This window comes from Pseudorca crassidens, chromosome 1, assembly GCF_039906515.1.
Source record: "Pseudorca crassidens isolate mPseCra1 chromosome 1, mPseCra1.hap1, whole genome shotgun sequence".
NCBI lineage: Eukaryota > Metazoa > Chordata > Mammalia > Artiodactyla > Delphinidae > Pseudorca > Pseudorca crassidens.
In genome coordinates, this window is record NC_090296.1 from 26,648,883 (window position 1) to 26,675,649 (window position 26,767).

The 26,767-nt window shown below is 56.7% G+C and overlaps 1 protein-coding gene and 1 long non-coding RNA gene across 2 annotated transcripts in view; one reads left to right on the top strand and one right to left on the bottom strand.

The window, feature by feature from the left end:
• Positions 1 to 7,340: 7,340 nt before the first annotated feature.
• VASH1 (vasohibin 1) lies at positions 7,341 to 26,229 on the bottom strand. Its single transcript, XM_067729788.1, has 8 exons — positions 25,365 to 26,229; positions 24,555 to 24,941; positions 18,019 to 18,107; positions 16,752 to 16,808; positions 15,115 to 15,189; positions 12,040 to 12,421; positions 10,156 to 10,268; positions 7,341 to 9,231 (listed from the first exon to the last, which is right to left on the bottom strand). The coding sequence occupies exons 2-8, from the start codon at positions 24,855 to 24,857 to the stop codon at positions 9,159 to 9,161; spliced, it is 1,092 nt and encodes a 363-aa protein (XP_067585889.1). The 5' UTR covers positions 24,858 to 24,941; positions 25,365 to 26,229; the 3' UTR covers positions 7,341 to 9,158.
• Positions 25,034 to 26,767, top strand: part of LOC137220143 (uncharacterized) — a 29,598-nt gene continuing 27,864 nt past the window's right edge. Inside the window, exon 1 of the long non-coding RNA XR_010941498.1 lies at positions 25,034 to 25,326. This is a non-coding gene — a long non-coding RNA (uncharacterized lncRNA). The remainder of the gene's footprint in view (positions 25,327 to 26,767) is intronic.

Below are 26,767 nucleotides of genomic sequence, written 5' to 3' on the forward strand. Positions count from 1 at the left end.
CCAGCGCTCCCCCTTGATTTTTAATTACCAGGGTTGCGGGAGCTATTGATCTCATTGGTTATTTGTATTCAGGCCGTTTCTTGGTGGGGTGCCTTCTGACCTGACCTTCTCCCTGCCTGAGACCCCTGGGCCCAGCCCTCTTGCCAGACACACACGCGTGAGATGTGTGTTGTGTGTGCATCCTCTCGGGGTGGGACTGCTCTGCGTAGTCATGCCTGTCTCTGACTAGCCCACTTTCCACACTGGGGCTGTCAGCCTAGGGGCAGGTGGAGGGCGTGACCGGGTAGCTGTGTGCTGCCAGGCACATGGGCACCTGGCTGCCAGCGGCAGGAGCGTGGGCCCGTCTCTCCTTTTATCATCTGTGTTTCGTTAGGTGTCCATCCTGCCAACCAGAGCATCCTCATCGTCCGGGCTCTGGTAACAAGTGGGCCCCACGAGCTGGAGCAGTGGATTCAGGGATGCCCTTGACCCAGAGCTCCCCACAGGCCTGGCATGCTTCCTCCAGGGCTCATCCCTTTCCCCAGGCTGCCCTGTGGGAGGCCAAAGTTTGAACCCTTGTGTGGGGTCGGTGGGCAGGGGTAGTGGACTGAGGTGCCAAACTCTCTAAGCATGAGGAGGAAGAACTGTCAGGGAGCTCCTATCTCACTGGAGGACTGCAGCGAGGGCGGGAGTCCCAGCGGGGAGAGAGCCGGCAGGTTCTGCAGCTGCCTCAGCTGGGACGCAAGACCTCAGGGACTTGTTCCCTTCCCTCTGCACAGCTAAGTTGCAGCTCTCTGGTCCTCTCCTCCCACTGCTTTTTACTCTTTGCTGCCTCCCCCATCCCCTTCCTTTTTTCCACTAGAAAAGCCTGGTATTTAGCTCAGGCCAGACCTTCTCAGCAGAAAGGTGGCCCTGGGCAAACTGGAGGTGGCGGTGCCCCACCTCCGGCAAGGCGGCTCATGGCCTCTGCTTTCCCTCTCCTGGTGCAGGAGCACCCTGGGGCCTCCAGGGGGTGCTCCCTTGCCCACATGAGTCACCTGCATGCCTGAATCCTGCATCGCTGGGTGTAGCTGCTGGCCCTGCAGACTTGACTTGCTGTTGGCCCATTTGGCCTCCAGAATGGGACTGGAGGATATAGCTGAGAGGCTGGAGTTCGGGACAGTTAGCTAGAGGTTAATGTTTTCTCCTTTTTTTTTTTTGAGAGCCGAAGACCCAGCTTGAATAATTCTGCTGCTGCGTTCATGGTTATAAGCTTTCCATGCCTGGGTTCTGGGGAATTTATCTATTCATGTATATTTTTAAACATTGTTTCCTGGGTACTGGGCATGTGCCTGTCTGAGCCCCAGGCCTATCTGTCCACACTCCACCATCCACTCTGTTTGTCTCTCCCTGGGCATCTCCTGAGATGGTCTCAAGACAGTGCCCTATTGGTTTGTAGGACTAGGGCCCATCACTGTTTTTTTCTGCCAGGAAACGTAGTTTAAAAATGGCTAAAGATGGCAGAGGGCAGGAGCTTGATAGATGATCTTTTCCTTGTTTTCTTATTTTCTGTTTTGGAAATGAAAGGGGGTTTTAAATGGTCATTTGAACTCTCTTTTCCAAATAAAGGTTTACCTTTCCCCCCTACTGTTGGTTATTTTATTAGGATCCTGAAAGGCATGGGGGAGGGAAGGCCTGGGGAATGAGGTGGGCAGAGAAGAAGAGACTGATCCTGGGGTGGGGCCTCAAACCTGAGATCTAGACCAGAGAAAAGGGTTATCATCTCCCTCTGGTAACTGAGCAGATGCCCACTACTCTGAGGCCTGGGAGGAACGGCTTGAGCGCAGCCTCCTGCCCGGACTTTCGTGGGGTGCAGCTCTCTTCTCCATCCTCGCCAAGCTAGAGGAGAATACTGCTTTCAGCTGCTCTCATTCTTATTCCATCTGCTGCCCCTGTACCTGCCATACCTCCGCCTAGTCCAAGCAGAGGAGGATCTGTGGCGAAAGCAGGATGAGAAGTGTTTTCCTGGTCAAAGCTATGGCAGCTGCGTGAGGCACGATGCACGTGGCAGATGCCTCTTGCCGCGCTTCTATTTTTGATCATCTCTTCTGTGTTCAGGAGCCAGGGCTGAGCTGTGAGCCACCTGTTGCTGGCAAGGTTTCTCATCTTTCCTGGGCCTCACTGTGCTGGGACTTCTTCCTCCGGCCTTCCTGTGCAGCAGGTCCACCAGCCCCTGTGCCCGTGGGAAGAAGCCCTGAGACAGGTGTGGTTTTCTGCCTTACCTGAACAGAATCCCAGACCCCACACCTCTGAACAGTACCTGAGAAGCTGGGTTATTTAAAGCTACCTGGGTACCAGTTGAACCGCCTGGGCTGGGATTTAGCCAGGGATTAGGAACACCACTTGTCATCTTGGCCTGGTCACTTGGTGATTGTGGGTAAGTTAACCCCTCCCTATGTTGCACATATCTTGGTGAAAGAGAAATTAAAAGTAATATTCTTTTCCACGTGTGAGGAATTTTCAGATCTGAAATTACGTTATTTGAAGGGATGCTAAAAATCCCAGAGTATTATTGGTAATTACAATAATTGGTAATTACTGGTTACAATAGGAATTGAGGGTGGGTAGTTCTCCCTAGTCAGCCTGGACAGTTGGCCCTGGGGGCTTGGAATTATTTTATAGCTCCTAAGCTTTGAGGTATGTTCCCAGAGACCCCTTTCCTGGCCTGGAGGGCTTCCCCCTGGTTGAGGTGAGTCATGTAGCATCTGCACGGCACTTTGATTCAGTTTCGAGTGCTTCCACTTCCATGATCAGTAGACAGTTGCACTACAAGGTGGCAGTTCAGGTGTGCATATCTTACCTTTATATCCAAGGAAACAGAGATCCCAAAGAGGTAAACTGAGAACCACCTTTATTTCTTGCCACCCAACTCCTCAGAACACAGCCTTTCTTGGGAGTAGAGGAGACAGGTTGTCTTCTAAGGCAGATGCATGGGGCTGGGGCTGGGAGAAGAGAAATGACAAACCAGTCCTCTGCTGGCTTGTTTTTAAACCCTGGTTTTTCTCCCCAGTTCTTGCCCTGGTGTAGCTGCTGGACTAGAGGATTGTTTTCTGATTGGTTACATAAGGCAAAGCATGGCTTCCCGTCTTCTGGGAGCAGCAGGGGCCCACCTCCTCTAGTTTCCCCCCGGGGAGAGAGAGCAAAACAAAACTATCCCAGGCAAGGGCCAGGCAGCCAGATGAGAACCTGGTAGGGTGATCTCTCCCAGGTGAGGAGAACGTGACCTTAATTGGGAACTCTGCCTTCTGCCCCATCCCTAGTCAGTTCCTGTGCCCATAAGGCCAGAGGCCTCACACAGCTGCGGAAAGAAGAGTGGAGTCTCCACACTTAACATTCTTGGAGGTTCTGTCTTTCCCGTGACCAGGTCCTTTCTGGCTGGGGGTTGGAGGGAATGCACATTCCCATGTGGGCTGCTCAGAGCGCTGTCCCTCAGCCCACCTGAGGTGGCCCATCTCCAACCACCTGCCAGGCCTCAGCGGGCCCCTCACCCCCTTGGCAAACACTGTAAGGGTTACCAGGCAGCCTGCACGTGGCCCAGTCGGCTTGGTCTTTCGTATGACCAGCACTTCCTGTCACCACTGCCCTCCACAGTCGTGGTCAAGATGTCAGATCCTGGCAGATGTGGGTGCAGAGCTTCAATCTCTTCGCGTCCAGGGCTCTGAGAAGTGCCACCTGCGTTTAAAGGCCCGACCCACTCTAGTCATGTGCCTAAACTAGGCAGGCACATGCCGTGAGCTTGAAAGAAAGGGAGCAGAAGGAAGTGCGGTAATGCCCCCAGCAAGCTGCGTTCGGGTCCTATTGGGAGTCCACAATTGGCACTTACCTCTGCGTCAATTCTAAGAAAGTGGCCAGGCAGTGTCCACGGTGAGCCTGGTTGACTCATACAGACTCACCGCACTTAACCCAGCCCTCCTTCCACGAGAGCACTCCAGGGGCCTACTGTGTATGAGCCCATCTCATTGCAGTCCACCCACAAGGCCCTTTACTTGGTACTTTAGCTGGACTTGAATGTGTAAATTTCAAGACTGCCTTTGTGTAAAGGTGTATAATCCGAGTTATTCACAAACTCTGGTTTATTGAAAGGCTCTTTTTCGTTATCGTTTAAGCTGGATTTAAATGAACCTGTAATTAACATAACTGCCTCTTTTTAATGGCGTACAGTCTAAGATGTTCATGGATTCCACCGGACCACCCCTCCTCTTCCCAGTGGCCATGCCTCACCACCACGCTACTGAAAGTGAGGGACTCTTGCTGTGCTAAACAACACTTCTAGTTAGGACCTTATGGGGATTGGCTGCGATAAGAAGTAGGAAATATACTCCCTCCTCTTATAAATCTAGGTTTTACTCCCAGGCTGAATGAAAGGAGACCAGAGAAACAGGGAGGAAGGGTTAAAGGTGAAAAATGCTGTGGGGTCTAAAAGATATTTCTGTGCAGGTCTGGTTGTAATTGTTTGGACTTGCCTTAAAGCATTGGGAAGAGGTCCAGAGCTGGAGGGACAGTGTAGAGGAAGAAGGGTGGAACCAGCGGTGTTTTCCAAAGCTGTGGCTTTAACCACCATAGATTCTGCACTGGCAACTGTGATGAGAAGGGACTGCAGATCCCTGTTGCTATGGTTTCCTGAAATAGCCTCATCTCCCAGGAGATGAGGCTTCCTCTCCTGTTCCTGATGGACTGCTGTTCCTGATGGACTGCTGTTCCTGATGGACAGCCTTCCTCTCCTGTTCCTGATGGACTGCTGGGGACTAGGACAGGAAGAGCAGGGCTCTGGAATGCATCCTGCGCCTCTGGGGGCTGAACTGGCTGTGTGAGGGAGAATGCATTCATTTACAGCCAGCAGGAAAGATCTCCCAGATTAGGATTAGCAAGAGCTGAGCGGCTTCAGCAGGCTGAGGGTGACAGCCTGGGACCCCAGAAGTTTTATCATGACTGCAGGGGCTGTGAGGTGTCCTGTTGGCTTGTTTGGGGCTCTCCTCACCTCTGGGGAAGGTTCTCTCCGGAGCTGCCGAGGCTGACACTGGTGGGTGGGGCAGCTCCAGCCTCAGCTCCCAGAGAGAAGAAGACAAGGTTTACAAACTGGGGCTTCCTCCCAGCCCACAGAGCTGAGCTGGGGAGACTTTATTCATTTCAAGGAAAAAGTGAGAACAGGAATGAGACGAAGTGTAAAAGTCAAAGGGGGACGGCCAACACTGATATGAGAAGAGGGGGAACAAAGTCCAGTACAACATGGCAGCCAACACAGAGCTCGAGGGAGGGGCCGTGCACCATCACTAGGCCCCAGGCCAAGCGCACCCGATTTCTTCTCTCATCAGACTTGAAGAAAAAGGGGAACTTGGGACTCTGGAGCACCAAGATGGGGCGAGCGGGTCAATACTGATGGACTTGGAGCTAGCACCGCAGCAGCCCTGCCTGGCCAGGGGCAGACCTCACCTCCCACCCCATGCTCCCCCAGAGGATCTCCCTGCCCTTCCCACTGGTTTCTCAGTGGAGCAAGGGAAGTGGGGATTTCAACACAGCCCACTTCTGGCACACAGAACGTGGTCGATATGCTGGGCCCAGCTCACACCTCCCTATACTCAGAGGCCGGGGGGCGGTGCCTGGGGAAGCCACTGTAGCTAAGCTGGAAACCACCCAGGCAGGAGACCGAGGCACGCACAGGCACACAGGCCTCTGGGTGCCACCAGCCAGAATTAGACCCCGTCCCTGGGCCGGGAAGTCCAGTCCGAGCTGGAAGCGTTGGCATAAGATGGGGGCATAAGCGGGGGGCATAAGATGACAGAGTGGGCCAGAAACCAGATACGGCCAACCTCCAGGCTCTTTCTGCTGCTCAGAACCTTGGCCCTAGGCTTCATCATGGCACCTGGGGGCCGGGGGCGCCGCTCTCCCCACTTGGCCACGCCCAGGAAGGATGGGTTGGCTGGCGAGATGGGCGAGGGGACCATGACCGTACTGAGGCCACGGGAGGGAGAGGACTGGCAGGTAGGTGGGTGGGAAGGCTTGAAACCCAGTGTCCCAGTGTTCTGACCCGGCACCCAGCACAGAGCACGAGCAGCCAGGCCTTGGGGAGCAATCACTGCCCGCCCTTGCCGAGCCCCCTTCATCAAGCAGCTTTCTCTGCCCTTCCCTTGACCCCTCCCCAGCCAGCAGCCCCTACCCCTGAGGAACCCACGCTGAGAGCTGGAAGGCAGTCCTGAGTCGGGAGGAGCGAGGCCTGGTCCCTCACAGGAATTGAGATGAGGTGATACTGAGGATGGTGACTAAGGCCCTGAAGTCCCTGCCTCTGCCTCCCCAGAAACTCTGCAGCCAGGCCAGCCCTGGGGAGCAGAGCCTGTGTAAACACGCCCAGGAGGGGAGGAGGGGTTGCTACATCTGTGAAACAGTTAAATTAAAAAGCACCGCTGTATCCTGTGGGTGTCCACAGGCCCGAGGTCTGAGCGAGGAAGGGGGGAGTGCTAGGGGGTTATCAGCTGTGGGTGGTCGGCTCCCTCCCTGGAAGACAGCAGTAGGGGTTGGGGCTTCGTCCTGCTTCCTTCTCCCCAAAGGGCTCAGGAAGGAGCCAGAGGGTCAGAGCACCCTGCTGGGCTCCCTTACCAGGAGCGGCTCCCTCACATCTCACCCTCAAGCCCTGTGGTCCACAGGGGCATCTGGGGTGTCTGCCGATGAGCAGCCTGCACGAGGCACCCACATCCAGACCCACAAAAGTCCTCACTTTCAGCCTCACGCCTCCCAAACGGATCCATCTCTGCCTCAGGCGAATGTGTGAACGTGGGGACCCACCACCCCTCTCCCTGAAAACTGGGATGGGATGGGATGGTGAGTTAGAGCTCACAGTGGCCCTCGGATTGGTCTGGCTGGGGTGTAGTCCGGGGGACAGGTTAGGCACCTCCCCAGGGCCCAGTGACCCATGAGAAACCCAGGGGACTGAGCAGCCAGCTTCCCTGTTGGGCCTGGCTCTGGGCCAAGAGCTGCTGGTGTTAAGAGCTGCCAGCCTGGTGCCTTCCCTGGCGGGCACTTGCGTCAGCAAACACATCCTGTCTCCCTCTCTCCCTTTCTTTGCTTCTCAGGCACAATCCATCTCCCTGGCAGGCTGAGAATTGCACTATTTCAATTCCACTCCACCCCCTCTGGTGTCTCAGCAACCACAGGGAGTTCCTGGTATGTCTCTGGTCCTCAGGGAGAGCGAACATGAACGTGGGGTAGCTGCCCACTCTGAGCAGCGTCAGCAGCGAGGACGCTGCCCTGGCCCGGCCTGCTCTGAGAGGCCTACAACTCTTCACGCTTTCCACCTCAAAGTACCTTGGTGGACCTCTCCCCAGCCCAAGCTTTTTCACGTTGGGCTTTACAATTTTCTGAACTGACTGCCAACATTTAAAAATCAGCATATTTCACATAAAAATTCAGAGTTCTGGCCTCTCAACAACAAAAAAAATCAGGCAATCTGATACTGCAGGGCCTGCGCTCAGAATGGCTGAGCAACAGCGGCTGCTTTAATGGGGTATGTCTTCATTAATTGGCCACAATCCCCACCCAGCCCTGCAGCCCTCCTTTTAGTCATCTGCCTGGCCCCGCAGGCATTTGAGTTTACAACTCTGGCTCTGGTCCTCCCTCTTCCAGGCCCCCAGCCCCGCTGCAGCCTTACTGCCAGCTGCCCCTGGCTGAATCCTAGCCTCTCAGTATTAAGAAAACTTAATGGTCATCTCATCCAGTTATCCTTCCGTAACCTAAATCCTTTCTATAGCTTTCAAGATGACAAGCAGCCATCTAGTCTTTGCTTGAATACCTCCAGCAATAGGGAACTCACTACTCCCCAAAGCCGCCTGATTCTAAACTCTCCCCCACATTCTTTTCTCACTTACATTCCCCAGTTCTCGGGCCCTGCCTCTCCTCAGTGGCCGCACTGCCCCCTTGACCTACACCTCTTTGTTACTTGGGCCTCCAGAACCTTCCCGCAGGCCCTTCAACCTCTCTCCACAACCTCTCACCTGCCCGCCAGGTATCTCACACCTGCCAGGCAGGCTGTGCAGACGCCAGCAGCTCAGCTTCTTCCCTGATGAGCTGCCTCACACAACAGGCCTGATCATCACTGGGCCCTCCACACCTACCCAGGCTGCTGAATGAGGGGAGGTAGGGCTGGGACACAGGCAGCCTGATCTGGTCTTCATTTCCCCAGCAAGGGCTAAGGTAACAGGAAGGGGGAGCAGTCCCTGGGGACTACGTACCAGGGGGACAGACCTAGGCCTGAGTGGCCCACCCCATCCCCAGCCACGGTTCCTGGACCCACCAGGTCTACTCAGTCCCCACAGTCATGCTGAGCCCAGTGCATATCTGGGCCCTTGGCACAGCCCAGCCCCTCTGCAGGGAGGCCCCGGCTTCAGCAACAGGCAGAGCTGGGCTGAGCAAGGAGGCCAGGTAGGGGTCCGGGAACCCTTCCCCCAGTGGTTCTCTCCTGGGCTCTCGTCCAGCCCATCCCAGCACGGGCCCTGCCACGAGGCACTGTCAGCCCACAAAACACTGTCCATGGGGCTGCAAGGGCCCGAGGACCCTCTGAGCCACGGGCTCTGGCTCTCGGGGCAGATGTGGCCTGTGCTGAGCTCCTGATGTGGGCCATACAGCCCTTTCTCAGGGTGGTTCCTACCCTGCTCTCCTTTCCCTGGGTGAAGATCTGCCAGGGCAGACAGGACTGGAGAAACATCCCTCCCTCCATCCTGCCACAGGCCTGGCAGAGCTGGGAGGTTTCCCATAGATGGAATGGACCCAAATCCCAGAGAGACCTTGGGGCAGGGGTACCAGCAGAGCCAGCAACCCCTCCTCACCCAGCCCTGTGGCGCTTAGATCCTCTAAGCACTGGCCTTCCAGCCACTGGCAGATCCATTAGTTTTAAGTTTTTTCCCAAATACCTTAAATTTCAGTTGTTGAGTTAAAAACTCAAAATTAAACTCTTCACTGCCTCGTGGTCCAAAGTGAGGGGGCTTGGCCCAGCGGGAGGGGCAGCATCTTGGGTGGCTGAGCTGGGACACGCTCTTCCCGCTGCCCCTCACCCTGGCCCACCATCAGCCCCAACTTCCCCAGGAGCGAGGCCGGTTCTGGCAGGTAGATGCCGGCCCCCACAAGTGGGTGCGGCTGGGGCACTGCCGCCTGCCTCACACCCGGATCTGGTACCCATTGAGGTCTGGCATGGCTTTGGGCTCCGAAGGCTTCTTCTCACCAGAAGGCCTGCAGGGAGGAGAGAGCAGAGGAGGGGGAAGGGGTGAGTGGCCCATCAGGGAGGTGCGGGAGCAGGGAGCAAGGGGTGGCTGCCCCTGCTGGCTCCCCACCTCCCCAGTCTCCAAGGTGTCCCAAAGGAATCGGTAGAGCCCCTGTGGAAGTGTGCTTCTGGAGCGCCCACACGCCTTGCTGTCCTGAGTGTGGTCCCTGCACTCTCTTGCAGGGTACTGCTTTTCACGGAGGCCAGCAATTCCGGCTGCAGTTAAGTAAGAAAGTAACAGTGTAATGCGTCCGTCTCTGTGAGGGGAATCTGTTCTCTCTGAAAACCTCCTAGGTCAAAGTGAAGGATGCTGGATATTGGAGGCCAGCTTGGCGGCCCTTACACCAGAGAGGTGCTTCCAGAATGACAACGACATTTAAAGCAAGAGCCAGGCCGACGTGTAGGAGACAAATCTGATGAGGCAGCCTGGTGTCTTAACGGGATGTTTCTGCAGAAACCACAGACTCACAGGGGCAAAAGTTTCGTTCAAAGCCAGCCACCAGTTGCCATCTGACGTCAAACCTTTTCCAGTGATATTCCTGGAAGGATTCACTGTAGGCAGGGCCCCGCCCCTCCTACCCTCCCTCCCACAGAGCCCATTCTGCAGCTGGCCTCCAGCCTTCCCTGTGGGTCTCCGGCTTGGCATCTGGGCCCCGCATAGGATGACCAGTGGGCCAGCAATGTCTTCTCTCGAGAAATGGGATCGCATTGCCTCCATATCAACACACAAACAAACACACCATCCTAAGTTCCCTCCAGCAGAGGCAAAAAAGAGAAAGGTGAGAAAGAGAAGAGGTGGGGGGAAGAACAGAGGGATCTGGAAGATGAGAGGGAAGGAAAACGCCTTTTGCTGTCTCCCCAGCCCCCCACCCAAGGCGAAACCCTTTTCTCACCGCCTTTCACTGCGGCTGTTCCTGCGGTGGGGGCTAGACTGGCCCCGCTGTGGGGAGGACACATCCTTCTTGCGGTCCTTGGTTGGGGAGGGAGGGCCGGTCCCTTTGCCAATCTTGGTGGGGAGGAAGAAACAAACACTCATTCCAGGACTGCCCCAGAGCCCGTCCTGCCCGGCACGAGCCACAAGCCCCAAAGCTGCCCTGGGCAGGGCCCAGGAAGCCTCAAGCCATGCTCTGCCGTCCCAGGGTCTTCCCAAACCCGTTTCCCAGGCACTACAACTGCCAGGGCAGTGGTTCCACAGCAGGGCTGCCTAATCTCTGTTGGCCCCTGAAATAGCCAAGGATATGGGTGGAAGTTACTGAGGGTTCATGGTGGCCCTTGAGAAAAGGGCCATTTACCCATGCCAGGTAGATGTGCCGGCTGGGGAAACAGCCCATGTCTGAGCTATGGGCGGGGATCCTACCAGACCCAAGGGTGACACTGGTTATCTCGAGTCAATCAGAAGTTCAGACTAGCAGCTATATCTCTGATTAAGGAAAAAAATGAGAAAAGCAAGTGAATTTATGCAGCACTGTCCGTTTGACCTGAATCTTCAAAACTTGGGGTATACGGGAGTGGTACTGGAAGGGGGCAAATAACATGGGAAATGTACAGCAAAAAACAGATTGGGAAACACAGCACAAAAAACTAGGTAATAGTGCCTCCAACTCTAGATCCAACCTGCTCCCCTGAAGATGCAGTAACACTCCAGCAGCTGGGCACCCAGAGCTCTGCAGGGGAAGAGGGCAGCCCCTGAAAGCGGCAGGGTCAACTACAGCCCGCTTCTGCCCTGGGGAAGGCACTGTTGCCCCACGGTCCTGGCCTAGGGGCTGGCTGGCGGGGCAGGGCTGCCTTAGCTCTGCCACATCCCCGCTGGGACACCTGAAAGCACCTGTGATGTGCCTGGGTTCGCCATCCGGACACTGAGCCCCAGTCCCATCTGCCTCCCACAGCCCGCGAGCAAGTCTCTGGGCTGCCCGCACCTCACTTCCTTACCCTGAAAAGGGAGCACCCACCGCTGCCCGCTGCCCTCCCGGCGTTTTGGGGAGCAGCAGTGGATGCAAAGTTGCCACAGTCATGGCTGCGGCCCCAGGCTACCCGGAGGGGCAGCGCACAGGGCTGCAAGACTGGGCAATGGGGAGGGGCTGGCAGGCCCCAGAGGAGGCACCCCCATCCACGGGAAACCAGGGAGAGGCCAAGATTTTGCTCACCCGTAAGGCTCTGGGGACCAACTCCTCAGCAGCTCAGCCCGACTACTTCTGGGTCCAGCAGCCCTTCCCCCTCCTCCAAGACCCCTGCTCAGTGGGTGTGGGAAAGCGGGAGAAGGGACCACCCCGCCTTGTGTCCCCACAGTCTGAACCTCCTCCTTTTTCTTACTTCCTCCTAGCCCTTCACTGGGGCTAGGGGTCAAGAGTCAGGATACACAGGGGTCATGGCTGCTGCTGCCCACCCCACACGACCATTCCCTCCAGACAGGCTATGATTTCCCTCCAGTCCTTACGCACAGCCCCCTCCACCTGGCCTGTGGCACCCCTGCCCTCCTCTACGTGCTCAGACCCGGCTCGTCTGCTGCCCCCTCCAGAGCCTCCCCTGGCCTGCTCACCGGAAGGGACTGTCTCATGGATGACGACCTTTGAGCAAAGCCCGGAAACTTCTCCCCCTCATCTCCCTTAATCCTGGCACCACCTCTGCTGGGGCGGGGGCGGGGGACAGGGGAGGAGGGAGGGGGCTTCCCTGGAAGAGCGACCCCCTAGGAAGCGGAAGCCCTTCCGTCTCCACCCCTGTCGGCCCCTGGACGCTCACACCCCTGGACGCTCGCGGGCAGGGCGGCCGCTCACACGGACCTTGAGCCGCATGTCGCGGGCGTGCCGCTCCAGCTCCTTGCGGAAGTCCTCGCGGCCCAGCCTCTCCACGTCCAGGACCGAGTGCTTCCACTCGATCTGCTCCACGCTGTGCGGGTCGTGGGACACGCACTGGCCCAGCTTCACCTTCTTTAACACGTGCCAGCAGCGGCTGTAGGCGGCCTCGTAGTCCAGCACGAGCTCGGTGAGGGTGCGGAAGGCCGGCGGCTTGTACATCAGGTCCTCGCGCCGGCTCATGCCCAGCGCCCCGTAGCGGCCGCCGAAGTTCACCCCCAGCACGATGTGGCGGAAGTAGTTCCCTGAGAAGTAGGTCTTGAAGCTGATGGGGAAGCGTTCCAGGGTAGGCATGCTGTTGGTGAGGTAACTGGCCGCGCCGCCCCAGCTAAGGAAACAGCCAGGGAGAGGCCCGAGGGCCAGCGCGCAGGGGCGGGACGGCGACGGCCTCCACCCCAACCTGGGAGGGGCTAAGTGAGCGGCCCTGCACCCCAGCTCCTGAGTGCTGGCAGCAGGTCTTGCTCACCTCCACTTCCTGTCGTCAGGGTTGGGCCTGGCGTAAGTAGGTGCTCAATAAACTCAATCTCTATGGGTCAGGGCGCTCAGTGGTTACCAGCTGCTGCTATGACCTCAAGCAGGGCTCACCAAATAACACCTTAAGAGTGAGGCCGGCACTCCAAGCCACAGGGCCCTCCAGAGTCCTGGGCTGAAGGAAGGGTAAGAGGGCCCTCTGCCCACCACCCCGTCTCCCTCTCTCCTCCTGTCAGTCACACAGCCCTCCTCACCTCTACCTTGCCTCTCACACCGTCTTTCTCTCACACACACTTCCTCACAGATGCACTGCCAATCCTGTTCTCTCTCTCTCCACCCCCTACGCACAGACATACTGCCTGTTGCTCTTCAAATAAAACCAAGCTTGCCCCCGTGGCCTGGGAGGCCGAGAGCCTGGTCCAGCGGCCCACTGCAACCTCCACGGGGGACCTTCTGTGCCAGCTCTTTCCTCTAGCTGCCCCTCCACCCCCCGCTGCAGCTGCCAGCTCGTCCTCAGGCCTCAGGCTTGGCCAGCACCGCTGACCTCCCTTTCTAAAGCAAGTCTGCCCTACGTATTTTCCCCACAGCACATCACCACAATCTGTAATTATTTTTCTTACTTCTTGGTTTACTTGCTTATTTTTTGTCTCCCCGACTAGAATGTAATCTTCTGAGAATGGGGACTTTGTCTGTCACGTTCTTTGCTGTATCTCTGGGGCCCAGCACAGAGGTGGGCACATAACAGTCACTCAAAACTCTTCTTGAACAAACGGGTAGAATGAGATAAACAGGATAAAAGCTTGGAGGAGAGACCACGGAGACACTGCATCCAGCGTCCTACACGCACCCGCTCATTCAACTGTCCTAACAAACTTGCAGGGTGGGATTGCCATCGTCCCCTTCTGCAGAGGAGGACTCCGAGGCTCAGAGATGTTAAGGAACTTGTTCGGCGTCACACAGTGAGGACGCGGCAGAGCTAGGATTCAGGTCCAGGTTGGCCTGACCCCGAAGTCTGTTCTCTCAGTCACCACGATGCTTACGGAGCCCGACTCCTTGCAAGCGAGTGACTGGGGACACAGATGAGCAAGGCGCAGGCTCAGTGTGCAGCGAGGATGAGGCCCAGGGACAAACCCAATACAGTGCTCACCACGTGTGTAGGAGGGACCCGTGGTGGTCCTGTGGGGACAGTGGGGAGGGGTCCCCCCAGATGAGGGCTGCTCCTGTTTTCTTCCCGCCTACATATGAGCCAGCAGGTAACCCCTGAAAAGCCTGCAGGACCACGTGATCCCGTCTGGACCAGCTTCTCTGTGTGCTCAGGGGAAGGGGAACTGAGTCTCCCTCTTACAATGGGGTGGGAACCTCCACTTTGGTGTGTGGCTCTGAAGGGGTTGCTGGCAGCAGCCTGGAGTTCTTGGGCTGGCCTCACACTCGTCCCAGCAAAGAACCCTTTGGACAGGGCCATGCTCGTGGGGCTCTTTGGTCCATAGAGGACTGCCACAGTAGGCTTAGCTCTGAGGACCCCTCAGGGAGGGGGACCGGGGGGCACCCCTTCAGTGTCTTCACATAGTTTAAGGCAGGTATGCCTACGGGGGTGGGGAGTGTCCCCCTCAGATCACAGTCCTCCTCAAAGAAGCTGTGCTCCTGGCCTTTGACCGTTGTCTTCTCCTCCGGGACCTGCCCTAGCGAGTGGACTCCTCCGTCCCATTAGGCACCTGCCACCTTGCCCTGCTCAGCACAGAGCCAGGTGCCTGCACCAGGGGTGGCAAACAGAATATTTAAAAGCCTTGGTAGGTGCAGGAAAGAGGGTGATGTGAGGGGTGGTGGGCAGAGATGGATCGAGATTGGCCTTCAATTGGTACAACTGAGTGACGGGCACATGGGTTCCATTATATTAATCTATGCTTCTACAAGGTTAAGATTTTCTGCAAAAAAACAAAACAGGGTAGGGCTCAGGCAGGGTCCACTTATGACAGAGGACTGGCCATAAACACCTGTCTCCTTACTTTGCTCTAACTGGGGATATTGGGGGGCTTATATGTCCCACTTAGCTACTCTTGTAACCCAGCCATAGGTCCCAGTTCTACCCTTTGGGTGGGGGAGACTGAGAAACCCTGTTTGCTTTTTTTTTAATAGGCAGTTTTATATCAAAGATCCCATCCATTATCTCCACAAATTAACATGTCCCGGAAATGCCAACATCTGGGCATCCAACCTGCTTCTTCCAGACTCTGGTTCTGGGAAATAGCACAACAGCCTTATGAAACAATGTGCCCTGATCTGTGGTTCTGAGAACAGGGTCACCGCGTCCACGACTCAAAAAAAGCTGCCCAGTAAGCCTCGGAAGTTAGCAACAGATGCAAGGGACTGAGTCCCCGTCAAGCTCGTTCACATTGGGCCAAGTTCATGACTGCTGGGAGAGGGAGCTGGGAGGGCCCTGGAGCTCACTCAGCCCTCCTCTTCCAGAGGACGAAGCTGGCCCAGAGGTGCTGAGCACGTGCCTACCCCCACCCAGGCCTCTCAGAGGAAGGATACATTCCCAGGATCACGGCTTCCAGGCATTTGATTGGCAGAGCCTCTTTGGTCATTTCCTTGGCCAGGTCCATCAGCCTGGGGGGAAGGGAGGCAAGAGTCATAAGGACAGAGGCTCCTTCCGGTGAAGGAGTATCACGAGGTGGACTAGAGATGCTAGATGGACAGAGGCTCCCCTCCCTTCCAAGCTGCCTCAGCTCAGGCCCAGCACCTCCCTCTCCTTCCCCTCACATCCTTCCTGAGCCTAAGGGGATGGGAGAAGAGGCAACCACTGAAGTTAAGGAAAGAGGCCTCTTCCCCCTCCCCTCAGGCTCTGCTCCAAGACCTCTGGCGGGGAGGGTGAATGGGGGGCATGCAGTGGTAGGCAGATCTTTGACAGCCACTGGGCTAGGGGCCCTCTGTGAAGGTGGTGTTTGGGGGGCCCATGGGAAAGCATGCCAAGGGTGCTGGAGACATTGGCCTTGATCTTGATCTTGTCTCTTCACAGCACAGTGGACACCCCTGACCCAACTCTGACTTCTCTGAAGAGTTTGTAATTGATTGTAACTGCTGCCCCGCAGCTGGCCAGCTGCCTGGGGCCTGGACATGGGATCTCAGGAAGTTAGCTGCCCAGTGACTCCCCTGCCTGCTTCTTGAACTTGGAATTCAGGCCACTTTAACACAGACTATCCCTGAAGCCTGGTTCCTCCCTCCTCACCGAATGCTGCCCTCTGGGCCTCGGAATGCAGCCTGGCCACTGGCTTTGCTGGGGAGGGTGCTGGACTCCTCCATCCCATGAGGCTGGAGCTGGGCCCCCACACACAGCGGCCACAGGACAACAAGAGCGAAGCTTTGGGGTGAGCAAGGCTGCATTCCACCCGGGGGCTTGGAAAGGGGGTAATTAAGTAATTAGCTAATAGGCCATTTAAAGCATTTTTTACAAGGCAGTGAACATGGACAGATTATATGTGGAGCAAGACATAAAATTCACATTAATTTTAAAAGCACAGGGTTTTAGACGCCTGGACAGCTTTGGGCTGGGCCCCCAGACCCAGCTGTGGCATTCAGTCTCCATTCTGATCTGCCCTAAGGGTTTCTTCGGGGTGGATCCAGTCAGGGGTCAACACTTAGGGTGTAGAATGGGAAGTGAGAGATGCAGTGTTCTCTCCAGTGGGGTCCCTGTTGCTCAGAAACTGGGCCTTGTATTAAATGACCAGAAGAGAGTCCAGTAAGGCCACTGGGGTGACATGCAGGTCCCTGCCGTGGGGAGTGCACAGGCAGCTCCAGGGAATGGAGAGAGGCGGAGGGCTCTCCTGCGAGGCCCACCTCTCTTAAAAAGAAGACGAGGCTCACACCCAGACATCTACCTGGGACTGCCCTCTGTCATCACCAAGCTGGGGGGCTGCCATCACCCTCCTGGCTCAGCGTGGATGTCAGGGTTCCTCATCCTCAAGGGAGCCCCGGCTGCCCGTCTTGGCCAGAGTCCCCTCTTTAGGATGTCCTAAGGAGGGCCCCACGGTGGTACTTGTCCTGCTGGCGGGCTCCCCTGGGAAGAGTCCCTGCCTGCCTCATAAGCTTCCACCCACAGGTGCCCGAGGGGCTCCAACTGGACCAGGCGCTGTTACCTTGGTGCAGAGGGACGAGGCACTCCCCACACTTACCCTGTCAGAGGTCTGCTCTTCTTAATTTCAAAGAACTGCGTCCCTGTGTGATTGTACCTGTGGGTGCCGGTTAAGGGCTTCCTGGCTTGACCTGGAAGAGGTGTGTCCCTCTGCCCTCATCCAGACCCTGGGGATCCAGCACTCCCAGGGGTGCAGGCTGGATAAGGACCCCACAAAATGCTTCTGTAAGGCACCTGGGAGGATACTCAAGACCTGACTGTCTGAAGGGAGAAGGGGACGCAGCACGCGGCTTCTCCTCGCCCCACAGGGCCCCTCTGCGTCCGTCCCTCTCATCCTCTGCTGCCACCCTTGCTCTCCTAGGGAGGGAGCCATGGGGCAGGCAGCCAGGGCTGGGAAAGAGGCTGAGCCCTGGACAGCTCTCTGCAGTACTTCATAGTCCAACCAGTGAGAAGCAGCGCGAACTGGGAGAAGGCTGGGGTGGGATTCCTGCACGACTGCGTTGCTGAGTGCCGCTCCCAAGCCAACCGCCTCCCTCTCTGGGCCCCAACGCCCCCCCCCCCCCACGGCAAAGGAAGGGCTGGACCCAGTTTTCAGTCACCAGCCTGGCTTTTCTTCTGCTCAGGACCTGCGCCTGGTGCCTGGTCCTGCCATCTCTGACCGAATCTGCAGCTAGGAGGGCGGGGGAGAGCCTAGGTCGCATAGCTCCAGGCAGGGCACAGGGGTGGAGGGGCCCAACTCAGGGACACCGGGGAATCCTGGGCTCAGGGGAGGCTCTTCCCATGCTGGGCAACTGGCCTCCTGCCAGGGAAGAAAAAGGTGAAGAAATGGGAGAAACTTCCAAGATGGGGAAGTTACCTCCCAAAGCATAAAATCCTTTTTCTCCATCTACCTGCTGCCCTCCCACCACATACCCATTTTAGACCAGTTTTTAAACAGCCCCAAGGGAAACTCCCCTCTCTCCCTCTGCTGGCGCTGGATGGTCAGCAGAGAAGGTCTGGCCTGGCGGACCTGGACTAGGCTTCCACCAGCAGGTCGCTCAGGAGACATTTACCCCTCACACAGAGGAAGAAGCAGGTGGCAGAGAGGCTGGAGTGCGTCTGGCATTCATCAAACTACCTCCAACACCCGGGCGGACACAGGCTGTGCTTACACGACTCCGGGGCACAGAGATGCCATGGGAACGGCGCCCCTGGAGTTGTGGAGTGAGGCTGCTCTGCCGGGCCCTCTCTGGCCCTGTCCGTAAACAAGCCCCACTTGGCCTTTGGACCAGCCGGACGGTGGCCATGACCCTGACCAGGGAGGATACTGCAGCTCCCTGATGTAGCGCTGCACGGCTTCCAGGCGCTCAGGGACGGGAGTAGAGGGCTGGAACGTAGGCACACTCGGTATGGGAATCTGGGGACGGAGAAAGAGCTCTGGTCACAGAGGGACGCTCACCGTGGAGCTTCCAGCCCACCCAGCACTCAGATTAGCCCCCAGAGAAGCCACATCCCACGGAGGGCCACCCCGGTTCTCTCCTCGGCCGAGCCTCTCTCCTCGGCAGCCCCTTCCAGAGGCTCCCGTCAGGCCCCCACCACAGCCCTTCCTCTCCCTCCTGGCACTGGACAGCATTTCTAATTTGGAGCTTACGTCCATGTGCCAATTTTATGCTTCTTTAATGATTTCAGAAAAACACAGGTTGACTCACCTGACTCACAGGTGTTTGAATTTTAAATTTCATTAACTTCAAGGCCTAACAGGCATGTCAGTATTGGGGTGGTGTTCACTCTGGTTCAAGGGCCGGATCAAAATCGGTTTATCGGGTGTCCCTGTCCTGGGCTGGGGGAGCGCTCCGTGAGAGGCGGACACACCCTCGGCAGGTGGTGTCACGCACCACCCCCCCGTATCACAGCACAGCGACCAGGCCTTCCAGCTCCAAGCTAAGCTGTCCAGGAGTAAGTGCAGGGGGCACGTGGTTTGGGACAGGTCTTGCCATGGAGTAGCCACTTTGAAGGGGTTCCACGGCAGCACAGGAACTCCAGTTCCCCTTCAATAGCCCCCTGTCCTACCAGCTCCACACCTGTAATCAGCACAGGTAACCAGGGAACTGTACAGTCCTCCTCACCAGAAGAGACTTTCCAGAGCCAGACCCAGGAAGGGGAGAGGTGGGGTGTCAGGGAGGGGCCTCCTGAGGGCTGGGAACCGCCAGCCTGGGCTGCCTGGATGCTGGGAGTCAGGTTAGGAGCTGTGGACCCCCAGGGCTGTCCCTCGGCAACCAAGCCGTTGCCAGGAAAGAGGCCACCACCAGGTGTGCACCCCCAGGCCACCCTCTCTGGCCAGGGGAGCCCGATGGCTGGCGGTTTGGCTGCCACAAGTCAGTGAGGCCTCAGAAGCCAAGGGAAGCATCAACCGGGTCCTCGGGGTTACAGAACGGCCTTCACTGGGTAGAAGAACCAGATTTCCAGGGCCAAGGCCCACCCCTCTGGGGTCCCCCTTGGCTACCAGCACTGCCAGCTGTGAGGTGGCCTCAGGCTCCTCACACGAAAAGGTCCCACGCTCTTCCCCCCAGACCTCTGCCCAGCCCCCCAGCAGGCAGGGGCTGCTGAGAGTGTCAGTGTGCACAGGTGGGGAAGGGAAAGGGCAAAGCAGGAGCCCACAGGTAGGGCTGGGCTGGGGGAGGTGCTCCCTGTGGTGTGGTGAAGGCACAGCCTTTTAAATAACGCGGCTACAGCGGCTGGGGCTCTGACATGAAGGGAAGTGACACACCAGTGATCACAGATGGCAGGGGGACACAGCACAGCCTCTAACAGACATCTACTTGCCCCAAGGGGCCAAGGCACAGAGGGAAGGCCAGGTCCAGGAGGCAGCTCTGCGGGAACTTCCTCCCCTTCCCTGCCCGTCCCCTCCTTCCGGCCTGGGCAGTCCCCTCCTTCCGGTCTGGGCAGTCCCAAGCCACTGACACCTCATCGGGAGGAAGCTACTTTCCCTTTCACACCACCCCCTGCTGCCCAAACTGTCGCCACCACTTACAATCAGCAGGGGGATAAAAGCCCCGGACAGTGGGCTCTCCCCCTGCCTGCCTGACCACCCTGTGCCAGACGGGCTCCAGAACTCTCTGAGGGCCTGGCTGGCCTCCCCGTGTCAAGGATATGGGGTGGGAGAGGAATTACTGCACAATTTACTATAAACAGCATGGCACGTGGCTTCTTCAGGTGGAAGATCGATCCCAGGCACGTTATTCCCACTTTCCGTGAGGGCATCCAGTGACTTCGAGGAGCCTGGGTAGGGACTGTAAGTACACCCTCCCGGGAGACACTCCAAACAAGGAGGGCACTGTGGTCCAAGAGTCCTTAGACTAAGCTCACAGGGGCCAGCCCTGGGCCAGGGCCGGGCGGTACCCACGAGGGCATCCCCTGCCACCCAGACAGAGGACCCAGGAACTGGCGGCTCTGCAAAAACTAAACGGCTCCAAAAAAGTTAAAAAAGACCTGGGATCCATGAGCAGGGGCTTAAAGGCCACCATCACTGAGGCTTAGCTGGAGGGAGCTGTCCAGCGGCTCAGTGACACATTAACTCACGTTAACCATTGCCAACAGGCCGGCACCTTTCTTCTGAATGTTCACACAAGCGTACACTCATTCATTCAAAACAAACAGGCAAGATTCTGTACATCCAAATGATCGGGCCTAGTGGAGGGCTGGCAGCCTGGCTTTGCCCACAGCCCCCAACCCCAAACCAGAAGCCAGGAAATGCGCCCTCACTGTTGAGCTGTGGGGTTAAGTGGGGTCACAGTGGAGGTAAGTGATAGTGGCCCAGATCAATTCAGGGATGACTCCTCCTCCACTACCAAGGCCAAGGGTTACCTTTGCTCCAGGAACCCCCTAAAGTCCTGAGTTCTATTAAGACATTCTCCCCCGGCGGAGTCCATCTCAGACTAGAACAGAAAGGAGGCTTGGGGGAGGTGGGGCAGCCTGCAGCTAAGTGTGTGGACAAGATGTACGATGGCCTAAAGGCTGATGGAGCTGGAGCTGGAACCGGTCCATCTCTGTCTAAATCCCAAGCCTGCCGTTCACTGCCTGGCAGCGAGATCCTAGTGGGTTCCATAACAGAACCAACCTCAGAGCCTAGATGAGACACTGCATGTCCAGGCCTTAGGTCAGGGCCTAAAGCCCTGCACACAGTCCTCTGTACACAGCAGAGGCTCGGGTCCTGCCCACTGTCACTGTTATTCCTATGCGTGCCAGCCCATGAGGACCCTGGCAATGCTGGCTTTTTTGGGGGAGATGTCCAGATTCGCATTTTGCAGGAGCTCGGTGTCCAGAGCCCCACCAGTGGCCACTGAGCTTTCACAAAGGTGGTGGCAGGGGCTTCCCTGGTGGCTCAGTGGTTAAGAATCAGCCTGCCAATGCAGGGGACACGGGTTTGAGTCCTGGTCCGGGAAGATCCCACATGCCGCGGAGCAACTAAGCCTGTGCGCCACAACTACTGAGCCTGCGCTCTAGAGCCCGTGAGCCACGACTCCTGAAGCCCGTGTGCCTAGAGCCCATGCTCCGCAACAAGAGAAGCCACCGCAATGAGAAGCCCGCGCACCGCAATGAAGAGTAGCCCCTGCTCACCGCAACCGCAGAAAGCCCACACGCGGCAATGAAGACCCAACGCAGCCAAAGATAAATAAATGAAATAAATAAATTTATTTTTTTAAAAAAAGGCAGTGGCAGCTTGAAACATCAAGGAGACATTCATACAAAGGGGCACAAACTGCTCCTGGATCTGCGATCCTTTTAGAAACTGCTGCCCTTTAACATACTGGCATCATCCTTTTAAAGGACGTTTCCCCAAAGTGCCTGTGGGGTGGTCTGCTGCACCCTCACCTCCTTGCTCCATTTGCTGGGTACGTATTACATGCTCACCCATTTCACATGCTTTACTTCATCAGTTCCTCCCAATAACCCCTCAAAAGTGGGTATTGCTATTATGCCTATTTTATATTTCACAGCTGAGGAAACTGAGGCACAAGGAGTTTGCATACCTTCCACCTACAAGTAGTTACGGAAGAACCAGGATTTGAACATGGTGGATGTGATGTTTTATCACACTACATTGCAGGGGCCGTACAGGTAACCACAGGGAAAGCAGGCTGAGAGTGAGTGGTGGGGACCGTGGCCACCTGGGGGAGTGGAACCAGCCCTCACCTCCAGCTGCCTGCTGCCATGTGGGGTCACAGATTCTCTGTTTCCAGATCTTCTCATTTTCTGAAAAGATGCCAAAAATCTGGACCTTGAATGTGAAATCTCCCTATTTTAAATTTTGGCTCAAGTGGCCTTTTAAAACATTATGCCAGGGCTTCCCTGGTGGCACAGTGGTTGAGAATCCGCCTGCCAATGCAGGGAACACGGGTTTGATCCCTGGTCTGGGAAGATCCCACATGCCGCTGAGCAACTAAGCCCGTGCACAACTACTGAGCCTGCACTTTAGAGCCTGTGAGCCACAACTACTGAGCCTGCATGCCACAACTACTGAAGCCCGCGCTCCTAGAGCCCATGCTCTGAAACAAGAGAAGCCACTGCGATGAGAAGCCCGCACACCGCAACGAAGAGTAGCTCCTGCTCGCCGCAACTAGAGAAAGCCAGTGCGCAGCAATGAAGACCCAACGCAGCCAAAAAAAAAAAACCAACAACACAAAAAAACCAAAAAAAAAACCCATTATGCCATCCCCAAACTCTTAGTCTCACCACAGTGTAATCTCTTCTGTGAATGCCTCTGTGTCAACTCCAAGGGCATGACCACTCAGGGAGGGGCCAGCCCAGCACTGGGTTCATACTGCTGGGACCTGACCCTGCTGCCTCCCGGCCTCCTCCACCCTGCCCAGACTCTGGGGCTCCTTCCTACTCTGGGCCGAGGTGGAGGAGGAACCCTCCTTTGGAGGAGGAACACTTTCCCTGTGGTTTGAGGAGGAGAAGTTTCCATTTTCCCAATCCTCTCACAAAATTCCTTCAGGACCTGCACACGCCTGTCAGTCATGACACCCCCCGACAGACAATAGCTTCATTCCTTCATCAGTATCTTTCCTATGCACGAAGCTTGAAGATGACAAGATGACATTACCAAACCAGTTGCTAATGAGGTTGTCAATTTTTTTTTTTCAGCCCCCAGGAGTTGTGACAGTTCTGCAGGGGTCCATTCACACTCTCTCGTAGCCTGATTTAGACATCAGCAGGATGGCTGGATAGCCATCTGCTAATCCCCAACTTGCTCACGTGGGAGAAGCATGTGGCTCTAGCTTCACTGGAACAAATGCTGAGTGAGATCTAGCCTCCTCTCCTGATGAAGGATGTGAACAGAGGTAATGAACATCCAGTAACCAGTACTGGTTTGAGGCTTTACAGTTTCTTAAATGCTTTAAAACATATTCTCTCATTTAAGCTTCACTACAATCAACCCCATTCTACAGATGAGAAAACTGTGGCTCAAACAGGTTGAAGGGGCCTGCTTGAGTTCATAGCTAGGTGGGTGATCAGAACAGATGTCCATATCCTCTGACGTCACACTTCCTTTTCCAGGCATTTATCCCAAGGAAATAATCAGAGATGGACACCAAAATTCATGTTTTAGAATGTGCAACACAGTGTTCACTTTAAGAGTAAATTATCGGAAACAATGTCCAGACACAGGGAATTTAGCTAAATTCTAAATTAGTACAGAAGGCGATTAGGTAGCCTTCAAAATCAAACCACATTTGATTTCCCCTGGAAATATATGGCAGTTCCTCAACCTTCAACCTCTGAATTCAGCCTGTCCCAGAAGATAGTCTCTGATGGTTCTACCAATAACTTGGTAAAAAGAAAACAAAATAGGCCACCTGTCTCCATGTCTAATCCACATTAACTGTTGCTCTCCCTGGCCCCCTCCTTCTCACCTGAGCAGGCAGGACCTGAGCCTGGGGCTCTGACCTCTGTCCAATTGGCTTTTCTTGGGGGATTTCAGGACTCTGCATTTGGGAGAGTGCTTTCTTAGTCTTAACCATAACGTTGGGGAAAAAAAAAATCAGGCACGTTTTTCCACCTAGCACTATAGGGCACAGAAAGTCTCAAGAACCCTTTCATTCAGCAAACACTTACAAGTGCCTGTTCTGTACCAAGCACACAGGAGGTCTTGGAAAGACAAAGATGAATGAGACAGCCTCAGCCTCCAAGGTGACACAACTGAAGGAGAGCTGTCATGGAGAAGTTCCAGGCATACACAGATAAATGACTGAACTTTGCCCCTCTCCACAGGCCCTCTTCTAACTGCCCTTGAACCTCGTGTCCCCCCAAGCACAGGCCCTGGAACCGGAAGACCTGGGGGTGAGACCCAAGCTCTGCCACTTACTGGCTGTGGGACCCCTAGTTCCTACTTGAGTTTTCAGCATTCTTGTCTGTAAAATGGGTCCCCAAACTGCACTTAATGCACAAGGCTGTTGGAGAATTCAGCAAAACAACACATGAAAATATTTTCTCAACATCTTAAGCCCTGGAGCCTCCTTAGTCATTCATTCTCTCTCTGCCCACAGTTCTCTGACTTAGCAAATAAGATGTCAGGCCACTTTAGTGTACTCGTTAGTTAATTTGCTGCTCTGCCCACAAAACATGGGCTTTTTAGAAGAGACAGAGGAGGGCCTCCTGGAAACAGGGCAGGTGGACCTCACAGAACAACCTCAACGGCAACTGAAAGTTCTTCTGGACAGGTTCAACCTACCTATATTTTTAACATATTACCATGCCAGTAGTTCCCCACCCCAACACAGAAAGTGTCCCTTTGCTCTGGAAGCCCCAAGGTCACTAAGATCTTAGCTCTCCGCTCCCCTCCCACACACAAACCCCTCACCTTGGGCAGGTCCATGGCCCCACGGATCCGCTGAGCCACCTTCTCTCCATCGGGGTGGATCTTAGCCACGTGCTTCCACATCCTCTCCCAGGTGGCCTCGTCGACAGGCAGCCCACCCCGGTTGATAAAGAAGGGGATGCCTCCATCTCGCAGGTCCTCTTCCCCTTCTTCTTCTGGCTCATCATCTCTCTGGGCTGAGGCTCCTTCGCTGGTCTCCAAACGCCTGGCCCCAGAGGGGACAGCAGCGGCAGTGGGGGCAGCACCGCTGCTGCTGCCCCCGACCACCTTCTTCCCCCCTGGCATCCCCAAATCCTTGACGGGGGTGGGAGGATGTCTCAGCGGACAGGGGTAGAAAAGGTGGCTCACAGGAGGCCTCCCACACACCAGCTGCAGAGATAACACATGGCCAAACAGAGTGCAAGGCGCCTTTAAGAAACCAGGGCGTGGCTCCCGTACAATAAAATACTACTTGATGGGGGGGAAAAAAAATCAGTGCCTCAACGTGAAGTGCGGGGCAGAGAGGGTTGGTTGTCCCGGATGAGCCTTAGAGGCCTTGTTCTTTATGAAAAACGGGATCTAGAGAATACTTCCCAACTTGGCAGCTTTCACAAAGCACCCCCATTTGACGGCGAGAACAATAACGGACAACAGTCTGGGCTGGCAGAGGAAAGTCAGACGGAAACTGAGGCCAGGCAGCTCAGATCTGCGGCCACGAAAGGGTCAAGGCACGGGTGCCCACGCCGACTGGGCGCCCCAGCTCCCAGTTTTGAAGGCAAGCAAATTCCACTACAAAATATCGTACTCTCACACCTGCGCGTGCTCCGGGGTGGGGGACCGACCCGACTCCAGGCCGCGTCAGCTCCGAGCCGGGACCCCCGGACCGGAGGGCGGTGAGGGGGCGCGATTTCTCCGACGAGACGAGTCTGGGAGCCAAGATTCGCAGCTGGCGGGGCGCGGGGAGGGGGCGCGCGCCGACGCGCACATTCCACGCCCGCAGCCAACTCCCCGCACAAAGTGGGCTTTGTCTCGGCCCCCTGTGCCCTCGCCCCCGGGAAGGAGCGGAGGAGCCCCCAGAAGGGGGAAGGGCGCGGCGGGGAAGAGAAGCGGGGAGCGCCAAGGCCCCGTCGGTACCCAGCCGGGCGCGTCTCAGCGGGCGGATGGCGGGCACCCGGCGCCAACCTGCGCCAGCCGAGCCATCACGGGGCGCGGGTCCCGCTCCCGGGCCCGGGGCTCAGCGGGGAAGGCTCGGGCGGGGCGCAGGGTCACCGAGCGGCGGGCTGCGGCCGCAGGGTCGCCGCCCTGGACTGGCTGCAGCATGGGCGGTGGCGCGGCCGGGACGGGCGAAGGATGCTCCGCGGCTGTTAGCTCGGGCTCCAGCTGCGTACCCCACGCCCCCAGCTAAGGGCTGGAGGCAGGACAGCTGGGCGGGGAGAGCAAGCCCGGAGGCTCGCGCAGCCACGGCCGCGGATGAAGCTAGAGGCGAGTGACAAAGCCTCGGCGAGAGCGGGCTGCGCTAGTCCCCGGAGAGCAGCCCGCCGAGCGCGGGGTCCACGCGCAGGTCGCTTCTCCGAGGCTCGGCGAAGATCAGGCCACCGCCACCCCCGCCGCCTCAGGACCCAGCAGCTGCCGGCGGGGTCCACTGCCGGCCCGCCGCCCACCTGGCGCGACTCCGGCCCGCGCCGCGCATGCGCTCCGTCCCCCCCTTAAAGGGCCAGTGCGTTCCCGCCGGGGCCTCCGTCTCCCTCAGCCATTCCTCTGCCCCCAGTTACCACTAGGATGCCGGTGGGCTTGCGCTCCCCTCTCACCCCTCTCTCAGGACGCCGCGAAGCCGGTGCAGAGCTGCAGGCGAAGTTCGCAACGAACTCAAACTCCATGGAGATTCCGGGCTCGGAAGGCCCGCGGTCGGGAATTTCCTAAGGGGACTGCCTGACTGAATTTCCCTCAGGGTGTAGAAACCAGACTATGGTTTGAAAATCCAGGGTTCTAGATCGTGTGGGACATGCAACAGATCACTGCCTTCTATGGGCCTTGGTTTCCCCATCTGTCAGCCGAGGTCTTCACACTGGGTGAGCACAGAGATCTCCCGGCGCGCGTGTTCCTTAAAGGAGGCTATCAAGGGGTCAGGGTCACTACCCCTTGAAAATGAAAGGGTTAAAAGTCACCCATTTCCACCCCATAACCTGCACCAGTGATAGCGGGGTGTGCTGACTTCG